The following is a 20,176-nucleotide window of genomic DNA, read 5'->3' on the forward strand; positions in this document are numbered from 1 at the left end:
TTTAAATAATATAGTACATAAAATATGTCAAACACCTTTTTTTTATTGCTCACATTTTCTTTTCTCTCTGGACCAAATTCTAAAGTCCACTCAGATGTTAGTTTATAATATATAAATGTAGTAAAGCATAATATAGTAATGCTTTAACAAGGAATAGCTTTTTAAATCTTTTGTAGATATGCATAACAATATAATATTTATTATTATTTAATAAGCAGTCAATATCATTAATATATATATATTTAAAATTAACATTTTTATTCAAAAAGACACTTTAAACTTCTTTATCATCAACTTCGAAGTGTACTCCAACTTGTTTTCGCACCATATCTCTTAGTTTGGCTAACAAAAGACTTTCTTTATGAGACATTCGAGGCGATTCATTGAGTCCTGTAAAAATATTAATAAAAATATATTGTTGGAATAAATCAACCGTTTTAGGTATTCACTTGTCCATCTCGACTTCGTACAGGTTAAATTCATACAGTTACCCTTCTCACGTCCCCTTGAAGTTGCATTTCCAAAAATCTATATATCGGTGGACATATAGTTTCTCTTGTATCTCGTGATCTCCAAAAATAAGTAACGAACGCAGGAACAGTATGGAGAAATAAGTTCCAAACTTTCAGCTTTACAATAGACATAATTAACCCAAAGTGGAACGAATGTAGGCTATATCCTATAAGGGTAGTGTAAAAAAATATCTACGATATAAATATAAGTTGTAACATTACCCACCTTGCTTTATACAACGCGCTACTTCAAGAGCTTGATAAACTAAGCCAGCACTGTTTCCAAAATTATATTTTTGGTTCGAAGTATGTAAAGAGAACTTTTCCACGTTACCGTCATTGTGGATCAAAGTGTCCGGGAAATGGAAGGGGTCCTCGACCTTAAAATATATGTTTGGCTTGAATAGTATCGTTTAAAAATTTTAAAAGTAAAAATATATATTAGTATAGTGTACTATCGATAGGATTAATATGTTCTTCCAAACGATCGCACCATTTGATAGGTACTGTATGTATATCAAAGACTGATATTTAGATAAAGACAATTTTACTACTTTTTATTAATACGATATGTTCGCTAACTTAACTGTAATTAAATTTCAATAAAAGTGATTTCAAACTCCACCTACCGTAACTCTCCCTTTAGTGCCGTAAACAGTAGCTTTGTTCCATAACCTAATCTTAGCGTTTACATTAAGAACTGCACGCCTATTGCCAGAATATTCTAGAATAATTGTGTCCACTACATCGACGCCGTCGTTATTTATTTCACCAAAGGCTGTGACTTTGACAGGCTCCTCCCTAAATACGAACTGTGCAAATTGTAAAGTATAAATCCCGATGTCTAGAACTGCACTACCACCCAAATCTTTTTTTCTGTAAGGTACAATATTGTTATTATTCATCCAAACAATCTTAAATACAAATAGATGGTTTAAATGTACAAATTCAATCTTTCTCAAGACCTCTCCACATTCCTGTATGTATCATGGCCAGCAGAACCTGTTCCACTCGCGCAAAAGTTTGCGGCACCCTATCGTTCGTCCTGTGACGCGGAGCGGACCACATAGAACAGAGAGCCAATTCTATTATCACTTAACGGTTATAATACGTTCCCAATACCATACCGATCTTACTTCGACTATTCCTCACAAAAATAAACCTCAGCTTAATCGTAACGAGGGCCAATTCCGATCCTATTTCGATCAAAACTGAACTGGATCGTTGTTTTAGTAGAATAGGAAAATTGCTAAAACAGTAACAATTACGTTTTGATTCGATTGTGAAAAGTGAAGTGATATTTTGTTAGTGAGTGAATTGACACAGTGATCTACACCCATGTTTCGCGAGGAGGCGCCTTAAGATTTTATTCAGGTTTTAGCGGTGATAAAACTTTTTTATATTTCTTTCTCCGTTAAAATCAGAATATAATAAAATATTATATAAAGTGGATGATGTTCATTGTATAAGATTATATTGTGTATACCTAAGTCTATCGACATTTGCAATTGGAACGCCAAAATTAACTTCGACGAATTGAACATCTCCTAGTTTACCAGACTGAATTTCTTTTTCCAGAGCCATGTATGATGGCGCAAAGCGAGACCAAACTGCTTCCATTATGAACAGATTTTTACTCTTAGCAATGCTCAGTAAACTTTCTGTCTCCTTATAGTTCATACATAATGGTTTTTCACAGAGTACATGTTTCCCACATTCCAAGAATAACTTTGAAAGTTTGAAGTGGTCGGGATTAAGAGCACCAATGTATGCCACATCTAAAATTTATATTTCGTAAAGACATTATAAATTTTGTAATTTTTGAAAATATACTAAATAGAAGATTAATCTGCGACTTATTTAAAAAAATTAACATAAGAAGTAAAAGATAAGTAATTAAAAAATAATGTAATCAAATGATTTCAAAAATTGTTATCTTTATACCAATATCGCTGCTCATTGCCATTTCATCATAAGAGGCAAAAACTTTAGCGATTTTATGAGTTTTAGCAAACTCCTCAGCTCTTGATTTATCGCGAGCTGCAACTGCAGCTATAACCTGATCTCCAACGTCGGGGAAGCTATTAAAGGCATTGACGAAATCATGAGAGATTTTACCAGAGGTAACAATACCCCAGCGAATCGTCATCTGAAAAGGAAGAGTATTCAATAAAATTGAATCATTTTATTACTTTCAAATGTAAACGTTTTTTCTTACTCAGAAGCAATATCTCTATAATATCGAGAGAACTAGTTAGTGTTATCTATTCTACGGTAACCGACTGTATTTATTGTATTACATTTATTATTATTTTACATTATTCATATACAATATTTGACTCTAATATTAGACAATATTACAATCTCATCAATTTTATTATCTTCAAATATATTTTTCGTATGTGGCGCTTGCGTGAGTGAATAAATCTAAAGCTGGATATGCCTGGTACGAATTTTAATTTTTATGATATGAACAAAAAATCGTCACTACCATAAAAGAGACATCTCTCGAAAACTAATCGAACTAGAAAGTTAAACTATTACATTAAAAAATATATTATTTTTGGATTATTCTCAATGTTCTCTGTGACTTTACAGACTGCACTACTGAGCAAGTATTCATAAATATGAAATAATACCAAGTCTGCGGTTTTGGAGAGGAAATTAGACAGTAAGTATAGATAGTACATGAGAGATACAGAGAAAATATTCTGCGCCAAGAAGTTTTAAATCAGCATTGGAATCGAAACAACACTTTTTATGTTATTCGCGGATCACCTTGTCATACAACATACTTTTCAGGTTAAATCCTTTCTTAATGTTGGAATACAAAAAAAAAGTATAATTAACAAATTTTCAAGAAAAAAAATAAAATCAAATATTAGAGTACAATGCAACATTTAAGGGATAACAATTTTTAACAAATCATATGAATTAGTTATAGAAAATTATAAAACAAGACAGAATTATAAGGTTTCGTTCTATTTATAGACTAGACCATATTTAATAAAATTATGGAATACAGAATTTATCTTTCAGAAATAAAGGTACCTAATAAAAACGCACCAACTTATACTAAAGGATATAACAAAATTATTTATTTTCCCACTAAGCTGATTTTCAATTCTTACCTCTGAATAATCTATCTAAAATTTTACTTTGACAGAAGAAGACCGCGATAAACACCTCCTACCAAATGCGACTCTGAGAACACAAAAATAAAAGAAATCACAATATTTAAGAGGTGACGTGGCGAGTGGCTTTAAACCGAAAATGAAGTTTACTAAAGTTTATCACCACTTTCATTGCCAAATGACAATACCACCTTATCTATGAGTTGGTAAAACTGTATTTAGTGATGTCCGAATAGTCCGATATCGTAGTGTATATTGAGATAAAAAAGTAAAGGAAAAATACTATTTATAATACAAATGACTCGACATAAATGAATATTAATTGTAGTAAATATAAGTTGTAAGAGTACAGGATGGGTTCTTGTGGCAAATTGAAGTATTTCAATATCAAGCGCCGTAAAATTAATTTACTAGCGCTATTAAGCGCCAATATTAATAAATAATTCACAAATAATTATGAACAATGTATAATTATATACATAAAAAAAACATATTTTTACTTTCCTTTTTCACTGAATCAATCAATGGTGAGATCAAATATTTTTTTAATATAGCGACATTATTAACGTACTTTAAAAAAGGCTTATTCCATTTGAAGTAGTTGTAAACTGAACTTGCCTCGCTGCCTTCCTAATACACTTATTGTAGTGATTGAGGTTAAAACATTATATACAAGTACCTACACTAATGAACAATTTGATATTACCATTATAAGCTGAACTCTTCTGTTTTTTTTTTTACTTTTCCACTTTTGCCAGGTCTGTTTTATGTGTTATAATCTATATCGGTTATCGGTCGGTCGGCATATCGGTTGCATTGCACCCTCTTAGATATATTGACAGCGATATTAGATGGACTAACAACGGTCCATTTCGGCTATTCCGACCATGTTGCTTACACCTTTAAAGACGTATCACTTTGTATGTTACCCAAGTCAGATATTAATTTTAAGTGCTTAGTGATAAGTTGATGGTGTAACTTTTCCAATAAATAAATACCCGACAATTACTGACAAATTTACGACAATTTTTCGTATTTTCTGTATCGTATATCGTAAATTTTGACATAACATTAACTCTTATAATATATTCGCCTTAAGAAGTATTTTATAGAATCAATTTTCAAATTTACTTGGTGGTAGGGCTTTGTGCAAACCCATCTGGGTAGGTACCACCCACTCATCAGATATTCTACCGCCAAATAACAGTACTCTGTATTGTTGTGTTCCGGTTAGAAGGGTGAGTGAGCCAGTGTAATCACAGGCACAAGGGACATAATATCTTAGTTCCCACGGTTGGTGGCGCATAGGTGATGTAAGGAATGGTTAATATTTCTTACGCCTTTGTCAATGGGCAGTGGTGACCACTTACCATCAGGTGGCCCATATGCTCGTCCACCAACCAATAACATAAAAAAAAAAAATCAGTATCCCAAAAAAATTTGCTCTGCAAGTGGCAGTAAAATTGTGTTGATTATTTTAACTCACTTTCAACTTGCTAAAGTCGGCAATCATTGTAAAAACTTCGTCGTCAAAAATATTTAAATAGTCTTTCAAACTTTCATTCAGTATTCGATCGTCAGATTCTATGTAAGTCAAGTCAGGATAATCTGGAATATACTTTCACCTAAGCGGAGAATTCGAACCAAATTTAATCAAATTTTGGTTGTAATTCAAGCTTGGTTGTATTTTTATAGACGACTCACAATTACAGCTGTTTTCCGAATTTGATATAAAATAGTTAAAAAGATACAAAACATCATTCGTATTTCCAGGAACGTCATTTAGTAATCTTAAGACTTGTTGCTATCAAAACACTCATCTTCAAAAGTAACAGCTCTGGTGACTAAATCATAATCCAAATTCACCTTCACTTTTTCCTAAGATCATATTTATGACTTATTGTAATATTTGAAAGTCATTGCTTATACTATAATGCCTTCTGCGACTCATCCTGCCAATTGGATTAAAATCAAATGTTAAATTGACAACAACGGCCACAAATGTTAGTAGATGGCCTAGTGGTTAGAGCGCGTGCATCTTAACCGACGATTTCGGGTTCAAACCCAGGCAAGCACCATTAAATTTTCATGTGCTTATAATTCATCTCGTGATCGGCGGTGAAGGAAAACATCGTGAGGGAACCTGCATGTGTCTAATTTCAATGAATTTCTGCCACATGTGTATTCCACCAACCCGCATTGGAGCAGCGTGGTTGAATATGCTCCAAACCTTCTCCTCAGAGGGAGAGAAGGCCTTAGCCCAACAGTAGGAAATTTAAATAAATATCAAATATGTCTCCTTACGCATTCTTTGTACTTCACCGTAATACGGTAATGACAGACCGTCGTTTCACAAGGCATCGATGACTTTGAGTAAAAAAAACAAGATATAAAAACAAGCTAGCGGATTGTTGCCCCAATTTGTCGATTTCGCGGCTTGTCGTATGAAACTACGTACATATTGATATTCTGCGTATCTAGTTTGCAGTATAAATTCTTTGATGAATACTTAGGCAGTATATACTAATATAATAGTTGGTAAACGGCCTTTTGAGCTAAAAGCTACTGGTAGAAAAACAGAAAAGATACGCGTTACGGTTACGCGTACATTGTTGCAACACGAATTACACCTTGGAGGCAATCGACAGCATTTTTTGCTTAAAGTACCCCTAGTACGAGTTTCAATACTTTATGCGTTCAGGTTAGTGTTATTCAATAAAAGTACTCTTTTTACCATGCCCCAAATTTTTTATAATGGATTGCAAAAATAAGAGGCAAATTTGGAATCCGCGCCGGGTGCTAGTGACCTATGCGACGCCACTGATAAACACACATCTTTGAGTTGTGGCAGTTTAATTTGTGTTAATAAAATTAAAAAACTATACAAAAATTAGATAAAGTAGTGATCAAATAAAAATTATAAATAGTATATTCGATTTTACAAATAAATTGAAATTTACAAAATTTTAAGAATACGTTTTATACAAAAACAAGTAACAAATAAACGTGATTTAAAATAGTAATTTATTTTATATACAAAAAATTAAATATATCATAGAAATATAGGTAAATAGTTTCAAATTTTGAGATTGTAAGAAATCCAATTTAATAAATTATTTACCATTTAAAGCATTGCATGTAAAATAATATACAATTCATTACTTTAATCGTCTTTATTATAAACTGTTCTTATACAAACTGTTATACGGAAAAATAATTCTAGTCGAATAAATGCGAAACTATTGATATTGTTAAATACTATCAATTTTGTTGGAATATTCTGGTATTAATAAGGGTTAATTGTACTAACTAAAGTGGACAAGGAGTCACTTATTTCGCTTTATTATCGTAGATATAAAATAATAATTTAAACTTGTAAGTTTCATAACAATCATAGAAGTAGAAGATGAGGTTAAATATTTCGATTTTAATACTTATGTAATCTTGTAGTTAGATCGTATTCCAATAAAAAAAAGTAGTAAATACCAATAAACTGCTTTTGATTATATTGACGTGATACCATTTGTTTGGTATGGTTTGTTCTGAAATGGTATTTTAAATGTCAGCGAAGTTATGAAATATTGTTGTGAAACAAATTAAGGTACCTATATTAATCAAGAACTGTTTTGCAGTCCATAATATAGGAGAGTTATTATCAAAGTGCAAATCAAACCTACGATCTGTTACCTTTACTCCTTCCACCGGAATAGGTTATATGTGGGTATGTATATCGAAAAAAACTTGTAAATATATATATTAGATAAGAATCCGAAATTGTGATTCTTTAAAATTCTATATAAATTATTAATATAAAATTATTCAAATGCTAGTTTAATTGCTTGTTCCAAGTCAGCGATCAGATCATCAACGTCTTCTAAGCCGACGGATAGTCTGATCAGTGAATCCGTGATGCCCAGTTCTGCTCTTTGTTCTTGGGGCACCGAAGCGTGTGTCATCAGAGAACTGAAATACGATAAATTGTTAGGTTTTCTAGTTCTTGGAAAAACGATATTGTTCTTTGTATCTATTAACACGTCGAGTGCCATCAATTAGTTTCCAATTATTACTTAAAAATACGACTTACAAAAAAAAAAAAAATACAATCATTTAATACAGTATACGATTAACAGCATTTCTCAACAACAAAAAATAATATATAATATTTTTTCTACTCTTAAGTTGTACATTGAATCGTTGATAATTATTATATATTTGATTTATTCAAACAACGGATAAAAATATATATTATATATCGGTAAATTTGTAATTGAGACTGCTGCCTAATTTGCATGCATGGAGAGGCCTGCAGATATCGTATTGAATCTAACAGTAAGAAATTATAATTTTCTAAATAGTACCAGTAATCGTTAACTTTACATCACTAAGACCGTACCTATACTTAGCCGATTAGTTAAGATTAATATACCCGATGCTTGACGCCCGTGTTAAGTATGGTTTCCACAAGTACCTGTCCACGTACCAAGAGGCAGATCACTTGTTTGTTTCCTATTACAAATTGAATATAATCAAACTTACGGCAGTTCCGCCAGGCTCTCGTATCCTCCCAAACTTTCGGCCAATGTGAACACTTTGAGGGAGCTTAGGAACTTTTTCGACTCTTTCAGTCCTCCGGAATGCTTGAAGCTGAATACACCAGAATGACCAGTCATTTGCTTTTTTGCTATGTCATGTTGGGGATGAGAGGGTAAACCTAAAAAACGATAACGTATATTTATGATGACAATTATTATTTACAAAAAAAATTTGTAAGAAATACACATATATATTTATTTTTTAGGATTTTGTTTTAATACAATAAAGTACGAATTTAAAATTAGTTAATGAAGTTAACCCCTGGACTCCCTGGAGGTCCAGTATAACATCCAACTTTCAAAATAGCAATTTTATTATTTTTTTAATGTTCAGAAGAAGGCTTTTGTTTTTATTGTAACTTTTACGAACCTGGATGCATAACTTCGGCGATCCGTTGGTGTTTGAGCATCCAATTTGCAATAACAAGCGATGACTTCTTATGCTGCTCCATTCTAAGAGCCAGAGTTTTTAAACTTCTGTTAACTAGGTAGCAATCCATAGGCGAAGGAACTATACCCATAGCTGTAAAATCATATTTTTTTTATTAAGAATAAAAACATTTAAAAAAACTTGTATCATGCATAGAAAATATAATACTCAATATTAGATGTGATGACATTATATTCTTATATATACTAGACGTGTAATAAAGGGGGAGTCCCATCGTAAACACTGAATTTTTATATTCACTACATAGTATAAAACAAAGTCGCTTCCCGCTATCTGTCTGTCTATGTATGCTTCGTCTCGTTACTATTTTTTTAAGTATTTATTTAGTATTAATAACTCTAGTTTTTAGCACAAAATTGTTTAAAAGGAAACATCGTCGCTGAAATTATTAAAAACACTCTAAAGGAACAAATCTAATTTTTAAATCGATGGACCAATAAAAACATATTGCAATTTGGTGGGAGAAACAACTATTATTCGCATTCACCGCCCTAAAAAACGAATTTTTCGCTTAGACTGTTCATATAATATTACAATTTACGATACAACTTCAACGACCTGTTTCAGATGACAAAGCAATATTCGCTGAGAGTTGCGGGCAGAAGTAGAAAATAAGTTAATAATAAAATATTTAATGGACCTCCCGATGAAAGGTGCTCACCACTGCCCATAGACATTGGCGCTGTTTAAAATTGTATAAGATGTTATGTTTCATGTGCCTGTAGTTACACTGGCTTACACACCCTTCAAATAAAACAAGTATTTACTTAAGCCGGTGGTACCCAAACAGATATAATTGTACAAAGCCGCCAAATGAATAAACCTAGAAAAAAGTCTAGAAACTATAAAAAACTTAATATTATACAAAAATAGGTAAGTCCATCTCGTCACTAGGTACATGTGCAAAATGAAAACCAATAGTTTGACTACACGTAATGCATATTGTATCTCGTCACGTTGATTTGCAATTTACATAAAATAACCGCAACAGCGTTGATAGAATGACGTATGTTCGTGACGTTGTAGGTTTTACTCGTAAAATGTAATTACATACGCAATGTATGACAAGAAATATGGATATTATATTTTATATATTGCTCATTTTAACTGATGTAATGCACCCTGTTATTATCACAATATACGAAACCATTATGTTATGATTGAGTAAAAACAAGGTCGATATGCTTGGTCGTATAGATTACGTAGATCAATTGTTCAGTATTAAAATTATGGTTTTGAATGTTCGTATGCCCAGCACCATAGAACCCTTTTTTAATGCGAGAAGATTTCAGGTAAAATGTTAATGCCACAAATAAACTAATACTTCAACATGCCCCTCACATATGTAATTATTTTCAGAACTTTTTTTTATAGGTTGGCGGACTAGCATATGGGCCACCTTATGGTAAGTGGTCACCACCGCCCATAGACAATGGCGTTGTTAGAAATATTAACCATTCCTTACATCGCCAATGCGCCACAAACCTTGGGAACTAAGATGTTATTTCCCTTGTGCCTGTAGTTTAATTAATTATAGTTTAGGATTAATAATAGTTTTAATTTGAAATGAATAAGGAGTGTAGTGCCTGTCTAAATAAATTGTTTCATAGCAAATTCCTTACTAAAATTTATTTTTACACAACATACAACATTTTAACAAGTGTACTTTTATAATAAATAATAATTTAATTAAATGCGGGGACAACGACTTCAATATTACTTTCCTGTGGTTGTTAAACAATACAAACATTTTATAACAATAGTGATCGTAAGTTAAATTTATGGCGCCGTTCAGTCATAGAAAATGGTTACTTAATTCGACATTATAATGTTTTATGGCCATAACTGAAAAGTAAGTATTCTTTATTAGTTGTCGTGCTGACCGCGTGTAGTGGGTACTTTAACCCCAATTCTTAACTAGTAAGGATTCTGCGGTCAACAGTTTTAAATTACTAATTGTAAGTCGAAACCTTATACCGTGCATATGGTTAATTGATAATTTGGTGGGATTGAATATCACACGTGAAGTAGCACGACATTATTTTGTGAAGTTATTTTATACTTAAGTAAAGTGCCGATCAATCTTCGAATATTTTATATATATTTATATTGTACTCTTATCGCAGATGAGCTATAACGATAAATTTTAGATTTAAATTTTGAATAGATTTTCTATTAACTCTGCCTATTAATTCCTATTAATTCACAATACAACACAATTCCACTTAAATACATACATATATCAATGTTAATTTTTCTTTCCAATAACAACTTAACCGTCATTTAAAACGGTATTTTTCACGAATTAATAATGAATAAAAATTATTATTTTAGACTTCGTCCAATGGTATCATAGCAATTCAAGGTCAAAGTTGTTAATTTGTCTTTACTCCGCTTATAATATTATTTTACGCTTTACTAGAATTCTGTGCTTTTTAAAACTCCGATATTTTCACTTACATAGATGCTATATTATATACTTGAGTAGGTATATATTTGTAGGTACAAAAAAAAAGTCTACGTTGAAATAGATTAAGTAAATAAAATATTTAAAAATAACAAGCTATTTTATAAAACTAATTGAACATTAACTTCTGTTTTTAACCTTTACTTAATTTGAATGCAAGTTGCATTCAAATTAAGTAAATTGCATTTTAATGACGTCGATATTTAAATAATATTATCAAGTCATGCATATATGAACGTTGTACTCTTACTAAACAATTTTTATGAGCGTTACGCGATACTTACACTGAAGACTTTCAAATACATATTAGAACCGCAGTAGGTGCCATTGGAGTAGTCATTTCAAGTCGATCTTTAAACCTTTGACAACATATATCCGTAGATCACGTTTTGATTAATAAAATTCTTCGAAACAAAAAAAATGTATAGAAAAGAAAGATGACACTGAAAGTATTACTAATTAGGGAACAAATGTTAAAACTCAATTTTGTATTTTTTTTTCCTGGCCAATTAAAAGCTGATTCTAAGAAATCACATAAGTATGTAGTACATTAAAAAAAATATCACCGAACGCTATAAATAAATAAAGCTATAAATGCTTTTAACGAAGTATAAAGTATATATATACATATATAAAACTATTGCTAAAGATCTATTAAAAAGGGCTAAAACTACCTACGTTGATTTTTCAGTTTCGAGTAAGGCTGACAGTAGATCCCCTAATTTAAATAAATTCTTACCGGCTTATGAACTTAATAACAAAACAAATATATTAAATTTAAAATATTAGTATTGATTCGAAAATACTAGGAAGAGACGACAGTGAGAAACTTGGACGACCGCCTACAAAATAAAAGATCCGGTGCCAATGTGCACTAATTACACTCAATGTCAACACTTTGAAGTGTGTACAAAGTGGCTCTCGCTTACTGAAAATGATCGCACACACACTGAAATCAACAAACGTCATTTAAATGGAGTAAGATAGAAAAAATCTACCAGCTTGCATTTGTTTTTACATTACTCTGAGATAAATATGTATTAGGCCCACATACACTCAAATTCATTTTGTATAATTAGATTTTTCGTCAATATAAAAATAATGGTTGTAAATTAGTAATCGAAGTACACAACCGTAGGAAATCGAAGAGATACATTATTGTCATTATTAGCTCTTATACTTGGGTGTTTATGAGATTGAGAACTAGTTGTCGCCCGCGGCTTAGCTCGCGTTTAAGGGGGTCAGTCGTCAGGTGTCAAGTATAAAAAAGTAGCCCTTGGAAGGACTAAGGGGTTCAAAAAGCTTCATACCAATTATCATCAAATTCGATTTATTGGTTTGGCTGTGTTAGCGCTACAGAGAGATAGCCAGACAGAGTTAATTTTACATTTATAATGTTATATATCAAGAGGTTGCATGTTTAAACGAGGTACATTTTTATCGGGAAGGTAACCTGGCAGATACAAATATGTTGATCTTGTAATCAGAAATATAGTTTTGAGCTTCTCATTGAAACTTTGTAAAATTCATCCTGTTTATCAAATATATTTTTTCAATACTTATGATTCGTAAACCACGCTGATACACGTGAATTATTTTATACGGATATCATTTTCTACCTAAGAGTTTTTAAATTCGATACACGTTTCTTTTCACGTTATCGTTGTATTAAAGTGTTGAAAATATCAACACTTTAATTGAATTTAAATTATTTAATACGAAGAGGTTTAATTTATATAACATGATAGTTTAATTACGATATCAATTTGACATAGTATAAAATTGGAGCCGTGGAAAATGAACTACAAATATTTCTCCTTGAAAAGATAGATTATGATAATAAAAATGGATAAGAAAAGTAATCATCCTTTGTCTGAAAAGTAATACTGCAAGAAATGGGAAGCTTCATCACGTGATAACTTATGACCATAAATGGAATGGAAGTGTGTAGTGTAGTCTATATTAAGTAACATTTAGGTATACACTGCTGTATTTTGTATAAAGAATTATCTAATATTATTTAATTTTTCATGGGATCGTATATCGTCCGAGCTCTAGTTTAGACGTACGAAATTGTTACCGGTAGTGCTGAGCGCTGTGCCACTGGATGTTTTGTGACTATGTAAATTTTTCATGTTAGTAATTTTTTTTTATTTATTTAAATATGCAATATACTTCCCATTCTCTATGACGCCATAGACAGAGAGTAACATATTTGAATAAAAACAATATTATATCGATAAATCGTAATTAAGAACGATCAACTTCTATATACAACTTATGGTAAAAATTGACATACCGTTCTGTAGGAACCTCAGTCTCTTCTCGAGATCGCTGTTATTGAGCACGGCGGCTCCCATGATGACATCGGAGTGTCCGTTCATGTACTTGGTGAGCGAGTACATGACGACATCCGCTCCGTGCTGCAGCGGCTGCTGCAAGTACGACGTCAGGAACGTGTTGTCCACCACTGTGATTATGTTCTCGTCGTAACCCTTCGCTATCTTCACTATCGCCGCAATGTCGGCCACTTTAAGGAGCGGGTTCGTGGGAGTTTCGATCCAAATCATCTACGAATAAATAAACTGCTTCATTTTTTTTTAATAATATATGCTACTTTACTAGCGAATACTCTGAAGTGCGTACGATTGTAATAAGTGTTCTTGTTTTAATATCATTATTTTAAAAACTTAAACAAATATTTACACATACGTGTAAGATATAAAGAAATATTATTTTATTTTATATGTGCATTTGTGAATGTTTGAAACGAAACTTTTTTTGAACGGGTTCGAATGTTAATATGAGTAAAGGTTACCAGGTTCAATATATTCAACATATTTAATCATTCATAATAGACGATTACAATCAAAAATGTTTTGTTCCAGAACAAACACATGATTGTAAGATTATCACGTCAAACCAACTTCGGTATCTAAAACACCGCACAAACAAACATTTCATATTTGTCATTACAAAATTAAAAAAAAGAAATGTTTATTAAAAACAAAAATCTTAATCTAAATGCGTGTTATTTGTATGTGTGAGTGTATGTATGTGTTTTATTTGTAAGTTTAAAGAAACTCTTTGTAATAAACTTTCTGTTTCATTGAAATTTTATAACAAAATATAGTCTATTCAATTTAATGTAAAGCTACAATAGATCGGAATGTAGATTATATCAAAAAAGACCCGGGAAGGAACACAGAAGTTGCAGTTCAATTATAAAAAAATATCTATGTAATAATAATATACAGTATTGTATTTATATATCTTGTATGAAAATCAGCGAATGATAACTCTAAGCACTCTTATCGTCTATCTGTTATTTAAACAACAATAGTTTTAACTTCAGTAGTGTTTTAAAGTAATATATGACGAAAGAGTCTATATTACGAAAAAAAAAAAAAAAAAAAATGATAACAATTACACGAGTTACCAGATGATCATTTAACTTCTTTAACTGCATGACAGATCTCACTGATTGAAAAATAAACGAAAAAGAGTATTTAATTAAAGAGCTGTGAGTCTAGCTACAATTAAAAATTATTCTTATAAATTATCATGACTACATTTCGTATAATTTTAGCTTATAATTTTGAATTCTAATTGGAACTATCAATGATAATGCACTGTATACTGTAAAATTAAGCCACAGTAAATCCATTTATTTCTTGTACTCAAACATATAAGTATAAGCGTTTAAATATTTTGTTTAAAAAAATATTCAATTCAGATAAGAAAATGTTTAACATTTTAAAATAAAATTACGTTTCATTTTACAAATAAATAGTTGGATGTTTATGTTAACAAAAATTTAAAAATAAATATCAGACAGAATAAGCCATTTGATAATATTAATGAGGCGAACAATCGCGCTCTCGAGTTGTTCACTTGTTACTTTAACATTTATTATCAATTATTTGCAATCGATATTATCAACAATTGTTTTTATCTCAATTGCTCTTAATATATCATAAGTGAAGTTATCTCTCGTATAAACATAACATTACATGATAAACGACGTTTTTTATTACATAGATTACTTAATGGCGATAAGAAAATGTTATATGTTTAATTATGTATCTTTAGAGCACTAGCATGAATCTAATGTTTGTGTGTATGTTTGTGAACAATTGATATTGATTAATTGATTCTGTGACACAGAAGTTCATTGTCTTTTCTTATTTCCTATATAAATAGAATGATTATTTATTGCTGCTTATATTGTATGTATTGTTATGTGTATAGAGTACTTTCCCAATATGATCTTTTCGTGGCGTTGCGTGAGAATACATCAGTGATAAGACTGCCATTTTATATTAATTTTTTTATTTTGTATTAAATCTTTTTTGTGTTTGAGCAATAAAATATTGTTCATAAATAATCTTTCCGAGCGAAGAGGCCGGACCAGCTAATATTACCATAAGCTATTATTATCTACATACATCATTGTGTCTATGGTATCTACGTAATGCTTTGTCATGTAAATAATTACGTACCAAGGAGAAAATGCGACTCACCTTTGTATTTTTTTTAAACGATTTTTCTAGTAGTTCCAGGTTTGTAAAATCAACGAATGTAGTTTCGATACCGAATCTTTCAGCTACTTTTCTGAAATATTTTTTTTGAATATAAATTATTATTTAGTTTGTAAGTTTGCCAATTATTTTATAACTAGATATCGGCTATATACTTTCACATTTATAATTATCGTATAGTTTACGTACCACTTACAAATAGATAAGTGTACAAAAATACGACATCAAATTAAGTAAACAAAAATTTTAACAAAAAAAAAAAACACTTCCACAACAAATTAATCTGTACTAAAAAGTAAAAAACTTAATTGCGTATTCTTCTACAACTTAATAATCAATTTACTTTTTCTACTTGTCTATATCGTAGGTACGCCGTACGATCTATGAATTTACCACGCAAGGAGGTAGGTAGGTACCTACCCACTTCAAATCTAACTCAACACATATTCTATGAATAACAAACAGTGATCAAAATATTTTTTAGGAATCTTCTAAGTAAAAGACTAATTAAAAGTCGATTTACGATACTATAATGTAGTTACAATTATTGTTAGTTTTGGATTCGGAATCCACATGGGAAGCACTAGATTTCAAATATAAAAAGAATCATCGAAATCGGTTCACACAGTCGAAAGTTAGTTCTGTTCGTTTAATGTTTCTAAATATTATTTTTGTGTTTATGACTTAATCGTTTACCGATCATAATATTTTTACTGAATACGTCAGAAGGCAAGTAATATACGCACGACACTGTATATTACAATAATATAATTTCATTAAATAATCAATAAGAGCTGAGATGGCCCAGTGGTTAGAACGCGTGCATCTTAACCGATGATTTCGGGTTCAAGCCCAGGCAGGCACCACTGAATTTTCATGTGCTTCATTTGTGTTTATAATTCATCTCGTGCTCGCCGGTGAAGGAAAACATCGCGAGGAAACCTGCATGTGTCTAATTTCAACGAAATTCTGCCACATGTGTATTCGATCAACCCGCATTGGAGCAGCGTGGTGGAATATGATCCAAACCTTCTCCTCAAAGGGAGAGGAGGCCTTAGCCCAGCAATGGAAAATTTACAGGCTGCTAATGTAATTTAAAAATGTAAAATAATCGTGATTAGAAATACTTGTTGATTGCTGCGTGTGAACGTATACTTTACGTTGACTTTTAGACAATTCGTAAGCGAAACGAATCATATCTTTAATTTAATAACAGAACATTGATTGTTTTGAAATTATTATTTAAATTTAATTCATTATTTAGCTATAAAATATAGATAATAAAGTAAATGTATTGAATATTTGTGTTGCTAAAATATTTTTTAATTTTTTTTATAACACTTTTGCTCGTCAATATCTATAAAAAAAAAGAAAATCGGTACACAAATAGAGTTTAAGGGACTCAATTGTTTTGTCTTTCCCTGTTTGTTTATAGAACCTCAGATTTTCCAATCCATTTCATATTTTCCTTTACAATTTAACGTTACCCTCATTGTTATCAATATAATTCGTTAAATTAATCATTATCGTAGAAGGCTTTTACTCTAAATTACAATGAAAGCTACTATAGGCTTGGAATATTGATTCGACGGCTGGAAACAGCAATTTTTTTTTTTAAATCTATGATGTTTTATGAAAAAGCCAGAGCATTGCTAATTATTATTCCCAATATTGTTGTATATTATTTTAACCTCGTAAGAATCGTAAACACAAAATTAGCATATGAAAAGATTCCGTGGTGTTTGCCCGATTTTGACCCGCGACCTTCAGATAAGACCCACGTGTACAATCTACATAACTTCTCAAAATTTAATATGTATGTAAGCTACGTAAGTTAGTTAGACTTACGACTTACGACTTACTTTAAATAAACCGTCTCCTATCCTTTCACGTTTCAAGCGTAAGATTGTTATTTAAGATATTCGCTTTTCGTTTTACCTATATAGTTTTTAAGTTTTCATCTTATATTTGAAGAATTTACCGCCCAAAATATTTTTCATAAATCTTTTATCGCTTTGTAATACCATGTTCATTTTCAAAGTTCTAGTTAACAGCAAAATTAAGACTAATGATTAGGAATTTTGAATTGTTCATTTTATAATTAACTAGCCGAACCCGCAGTTTTACCCGCGTGAAGTTTATAAAACTTTATAGCACACTTTTACCCACATACAAACATTGATTAATTTCCCATACAAATTTCGAACCCTCTTTTGACTAACCTATATTCTTTCCCGGGATTCAAACTATTTGCCATAGCAAATTTCATCTAGTTCGGTTCTGCGGTTTAAGCGAGAGGTAACGCATGTATATTATTAGTAGGGATCACCTTACTTTTCGTAAAACTTTCGTTAAACGTATTACGTCATGATGCTATTATAATAAAAAAAAATAGAAGTATATAAATTCTATTTATAACACATGAAGGCAAATAATTGAGCAATACAACATTAATGAATTAAAAACGAAGTCAAACGAAAAGCAGGTACATGATAACTCCGACTGTATGTGCAAAGTATTACAAAATAAATAATTACAATGGGTTTCTCAATAGTACTTATCAACCAGGTGGACTATTATTGTCTTTTTTCCTTAATTAACACTATATTGCCATGCTTCGATTTTCATGCAACCAAATACATGAATATATGTATGTATGTATTTGAAATCAGTAACTATATTTTATGAATAATCAATTTCAAAGATTACTAAATATTTTGTAATATTGAATTATACTTTTTTATTGGGCAGTTGTAATTTTTAACTATCTGAGAAAATATTATATTTTTTCAAATAGTTAATTAATTTTAAATTAGCTCATTACCTCAAAATGAACAAGTTTATTTTTTCTTTTCATTGTAACCGCACCTATGATTTTCAAGCAACATATCTTTATATAGTATAAAATAAATAATTAACAGGTTTCTAATAAATATATATATTTTTTTATTTACTGAAATTAAGTTTCTATTGGTTAGTAATAATAAATTTTTACTCACCTAAATAGTCTATTAGTTCCACCATATATATCATCACTAGACACCAAATGATCCCCTTTATTTAAAAGTGAAATTAGAGTTGTTGTTGCTCCAAGACCGGAGGCAAAGGTTAAGCCATACTTTCCACCATCCAGTGCAGCTAAGCATTCTTCAAGAGTATTTCTAGTTGGATTACCAGATCTGCCATATTCAAAGCCCTGAAATATAATTATTTTTCTTATTTCTTTCTTTTTAAATTAAACATATTCGTTATATCCATTAAAATATATGTATTATTAACTGTACTCGTTAAAGGTAAAAAAAAATGGAATCTTACTTTGTGTTCAGCAGGTGCTGGTTGTTTAAATGTAGTTGATGTGACAATAGGTGGGACTACTGCAGCCGATTTCCACTTCTCGGGGTCTTGACCAACATGAATCGCAATCGTGGAAAAACCAGGCTTTTGCTTCAAAAATCCTTGGTCACCCATCTAAAAAAAAATCAAAGATTAAAAATAAAAGAAATCTTTTTATTCGTTCTAAAGACGCGTGATAAATTCACTACTCAAAGAATAAATTGGCAATAACGTCCAACATTCGCCAGCAAATTAGAATAACCTTGAAGACTTACTTCTGTAGCTCCAATATGTGAATATAAACCGGCTTTTAAAAATAGATATACATGATTAACTTCATAAAAAATTGCACGTTTTAAATTATCACAATTTTCCACATAAAAAATGATTGGTATCTATTTTGTAATTATATTACTTCTTAATTTATTAATCAGTAAACCAGCGATATTTATATTATCTTCAAAAATAGTAACTTAATTTCATTTCCTAAATTAAATATGATAATTACGTACCTTTATTAAGGATAAAAGTGTAGCGAATGTAGAAAATAAATAATTGTATTAACTTTATATATATTAGCGAAACACCGGCTTTATTCGTGTATAAGCTTAAACCGCGCAACCAAGAGCAAGGTTAACTTCAGAGCGCTGTCAAACTGAAACTAATAAAAATAAACGACGGCTCGAGCAAAAAAGAGATGATGACGATGATGAAACAAAAGAAATGTATTACTCAAACTATGCCGCGCTGTTTTATTTTCCTTTAGTTGGCTATACATGGTGTAATATACATTTCCCAGAAGTTGGTAAAATAGTTCATCAGTGCTGCCGCCTGTCTGATTGTACACTTTTTTTTACTATACTTCCTAATATACCATTACATAAATAACAAAATATAGCATTTTATCGATAAATATTTTTCAATAAAGTAAATGTAATAAAAAAGGATTTTTTTCAAAAATTAGATCAACGGATTCGGAAAAGAACCATATTCTTTTGTGTAATTGATATAAATTAAATTTCTGAATATATAATTGTACGGTCTTAATCTGAACACATAATTTTATTTTCAGTCTGGCAAGTTGGCAACAGTCAACTCTAGTGTCTCTAGCTCTCTAAGTCTCTAGTTACTTTACGCGCGAAATAA

At 30.8% G+C, this 20,176-nt stretch overlaps 2 protein-coding genes across 2 annotated transcripts; both read right to left on the reverse strand.

The window, feature by feature from the left end:
- Positions 1–239: 239 nt before the first annotated feature.
- Positions 240–3,861, reverse strand: LOC113401982 (trans-1,2-dihydrobenzene-1,2-diol dehydrogenase-like). The gene is made up of 6 exons (XM_026642075.2): positions 3,644–3,861; positions 2,457–2,661; positions 1,999–2,290; positions 1,142–1,388; positions 739–892; positions 240–390 (listed from the first exon to the last, which is right to left on the reverse strand). The coding sequence occupies exons 2-6, from the start codon at positions 2,659–2,661 to the stop codon at positions 275–277; spliced, it is 1,014 nt and encodes a 337-aa protein (XP_026497860.2). The 5' UTR covers positions 3,644–3,861; the 3' UTR covers positions 240–274.
- A 3,511-nt stretch (positions 3,862–7,372) lies between these two features.
- On the reverse strand, positions 7,373–19,801 carry LOC113401981 (cystathionine gamma-lyase). The gene is made up of 8 exons (XM_026642074.2): positions 19,543–19,801; positions 19,013–19,165; positions 18,697–18,893; positions 15,680–15,770; positions 13,456–13,726; positions 8,609–8,761; positions 8,183–8,357; positions 7,373–7,609 (listed from the first exon to the last, which is right to left on the reverse strand). The coding sequence occupies exons 2-8, from the start codon at positions 19,163–19,165 to the stop codon at positions 7,462–7,464; spliced, it is 1,188 nt and encodes a 395-aa protein (XP_026497859.2). The 5' UTR covers positions 19,543–19,801; the 3' UTR covers positions 7,373–7,461.
- Positions 19,802–20,176: the final 375 nt, after the last annotated feature.

The sequence above is a fragment of the Vanessa tameamea genome, chromosome 2, assembly GCF_037043105.1.
Source record: "Vanessa tameamea isolate UH-Manoa-2023 chromosome 2, ilVanTame1 primary haplotype, whole genome shotgun sequence".
Lineage (NCBI taxonomy): Eukaryota > Metazoa > Arthropoda > Insecta > Lepidoptera > Nymphalidae > Vanessa > Vanessa tameamea.

Coding starts and splice junctions, on each gene's coding strand:
- LOC113401981 (XM_026642074.2), bottom strand. CDS start 19,165: ATGGGTGACCAAGGATTTTTGAAGCAAAAGCCTGGTTTTTCCACGATT. Junction 18,894..19,012: donor CAGCACCTGCTGAACACAAA/GTAAGATTCCAT, acceptor ATTATATTTCAG/GGCTTTGAATATGGCAGATC. Junction 7,610..8,182: donor GAGAGCCTGGCGGAACTGCC/GTAAGTTTGATT, acceptor ATCGTATTTCAG/TTCTCTGATGACACACGCTT.
- LOC113401982 (XM_026642075.2), bottom strand. CDS start 2,661: ATGACGATTCGCTGGGGTATTGTTACCTCTGGTAAAATCTCTCATGAT. Junction 893..1,141: donor GCACTAAAGGGAGAGTTACG/GTAGGTGGAGTT, acceptor ATATATTTTAAG/GTCGAGGACCCCTTCCATTT. Junction 391..738: donor AGCGCGTTGTATAAAGCAAG/GTGGGTAATGTT, acceptor ATATTTTTACAG/GACTCAATGAATCGCCTCGA.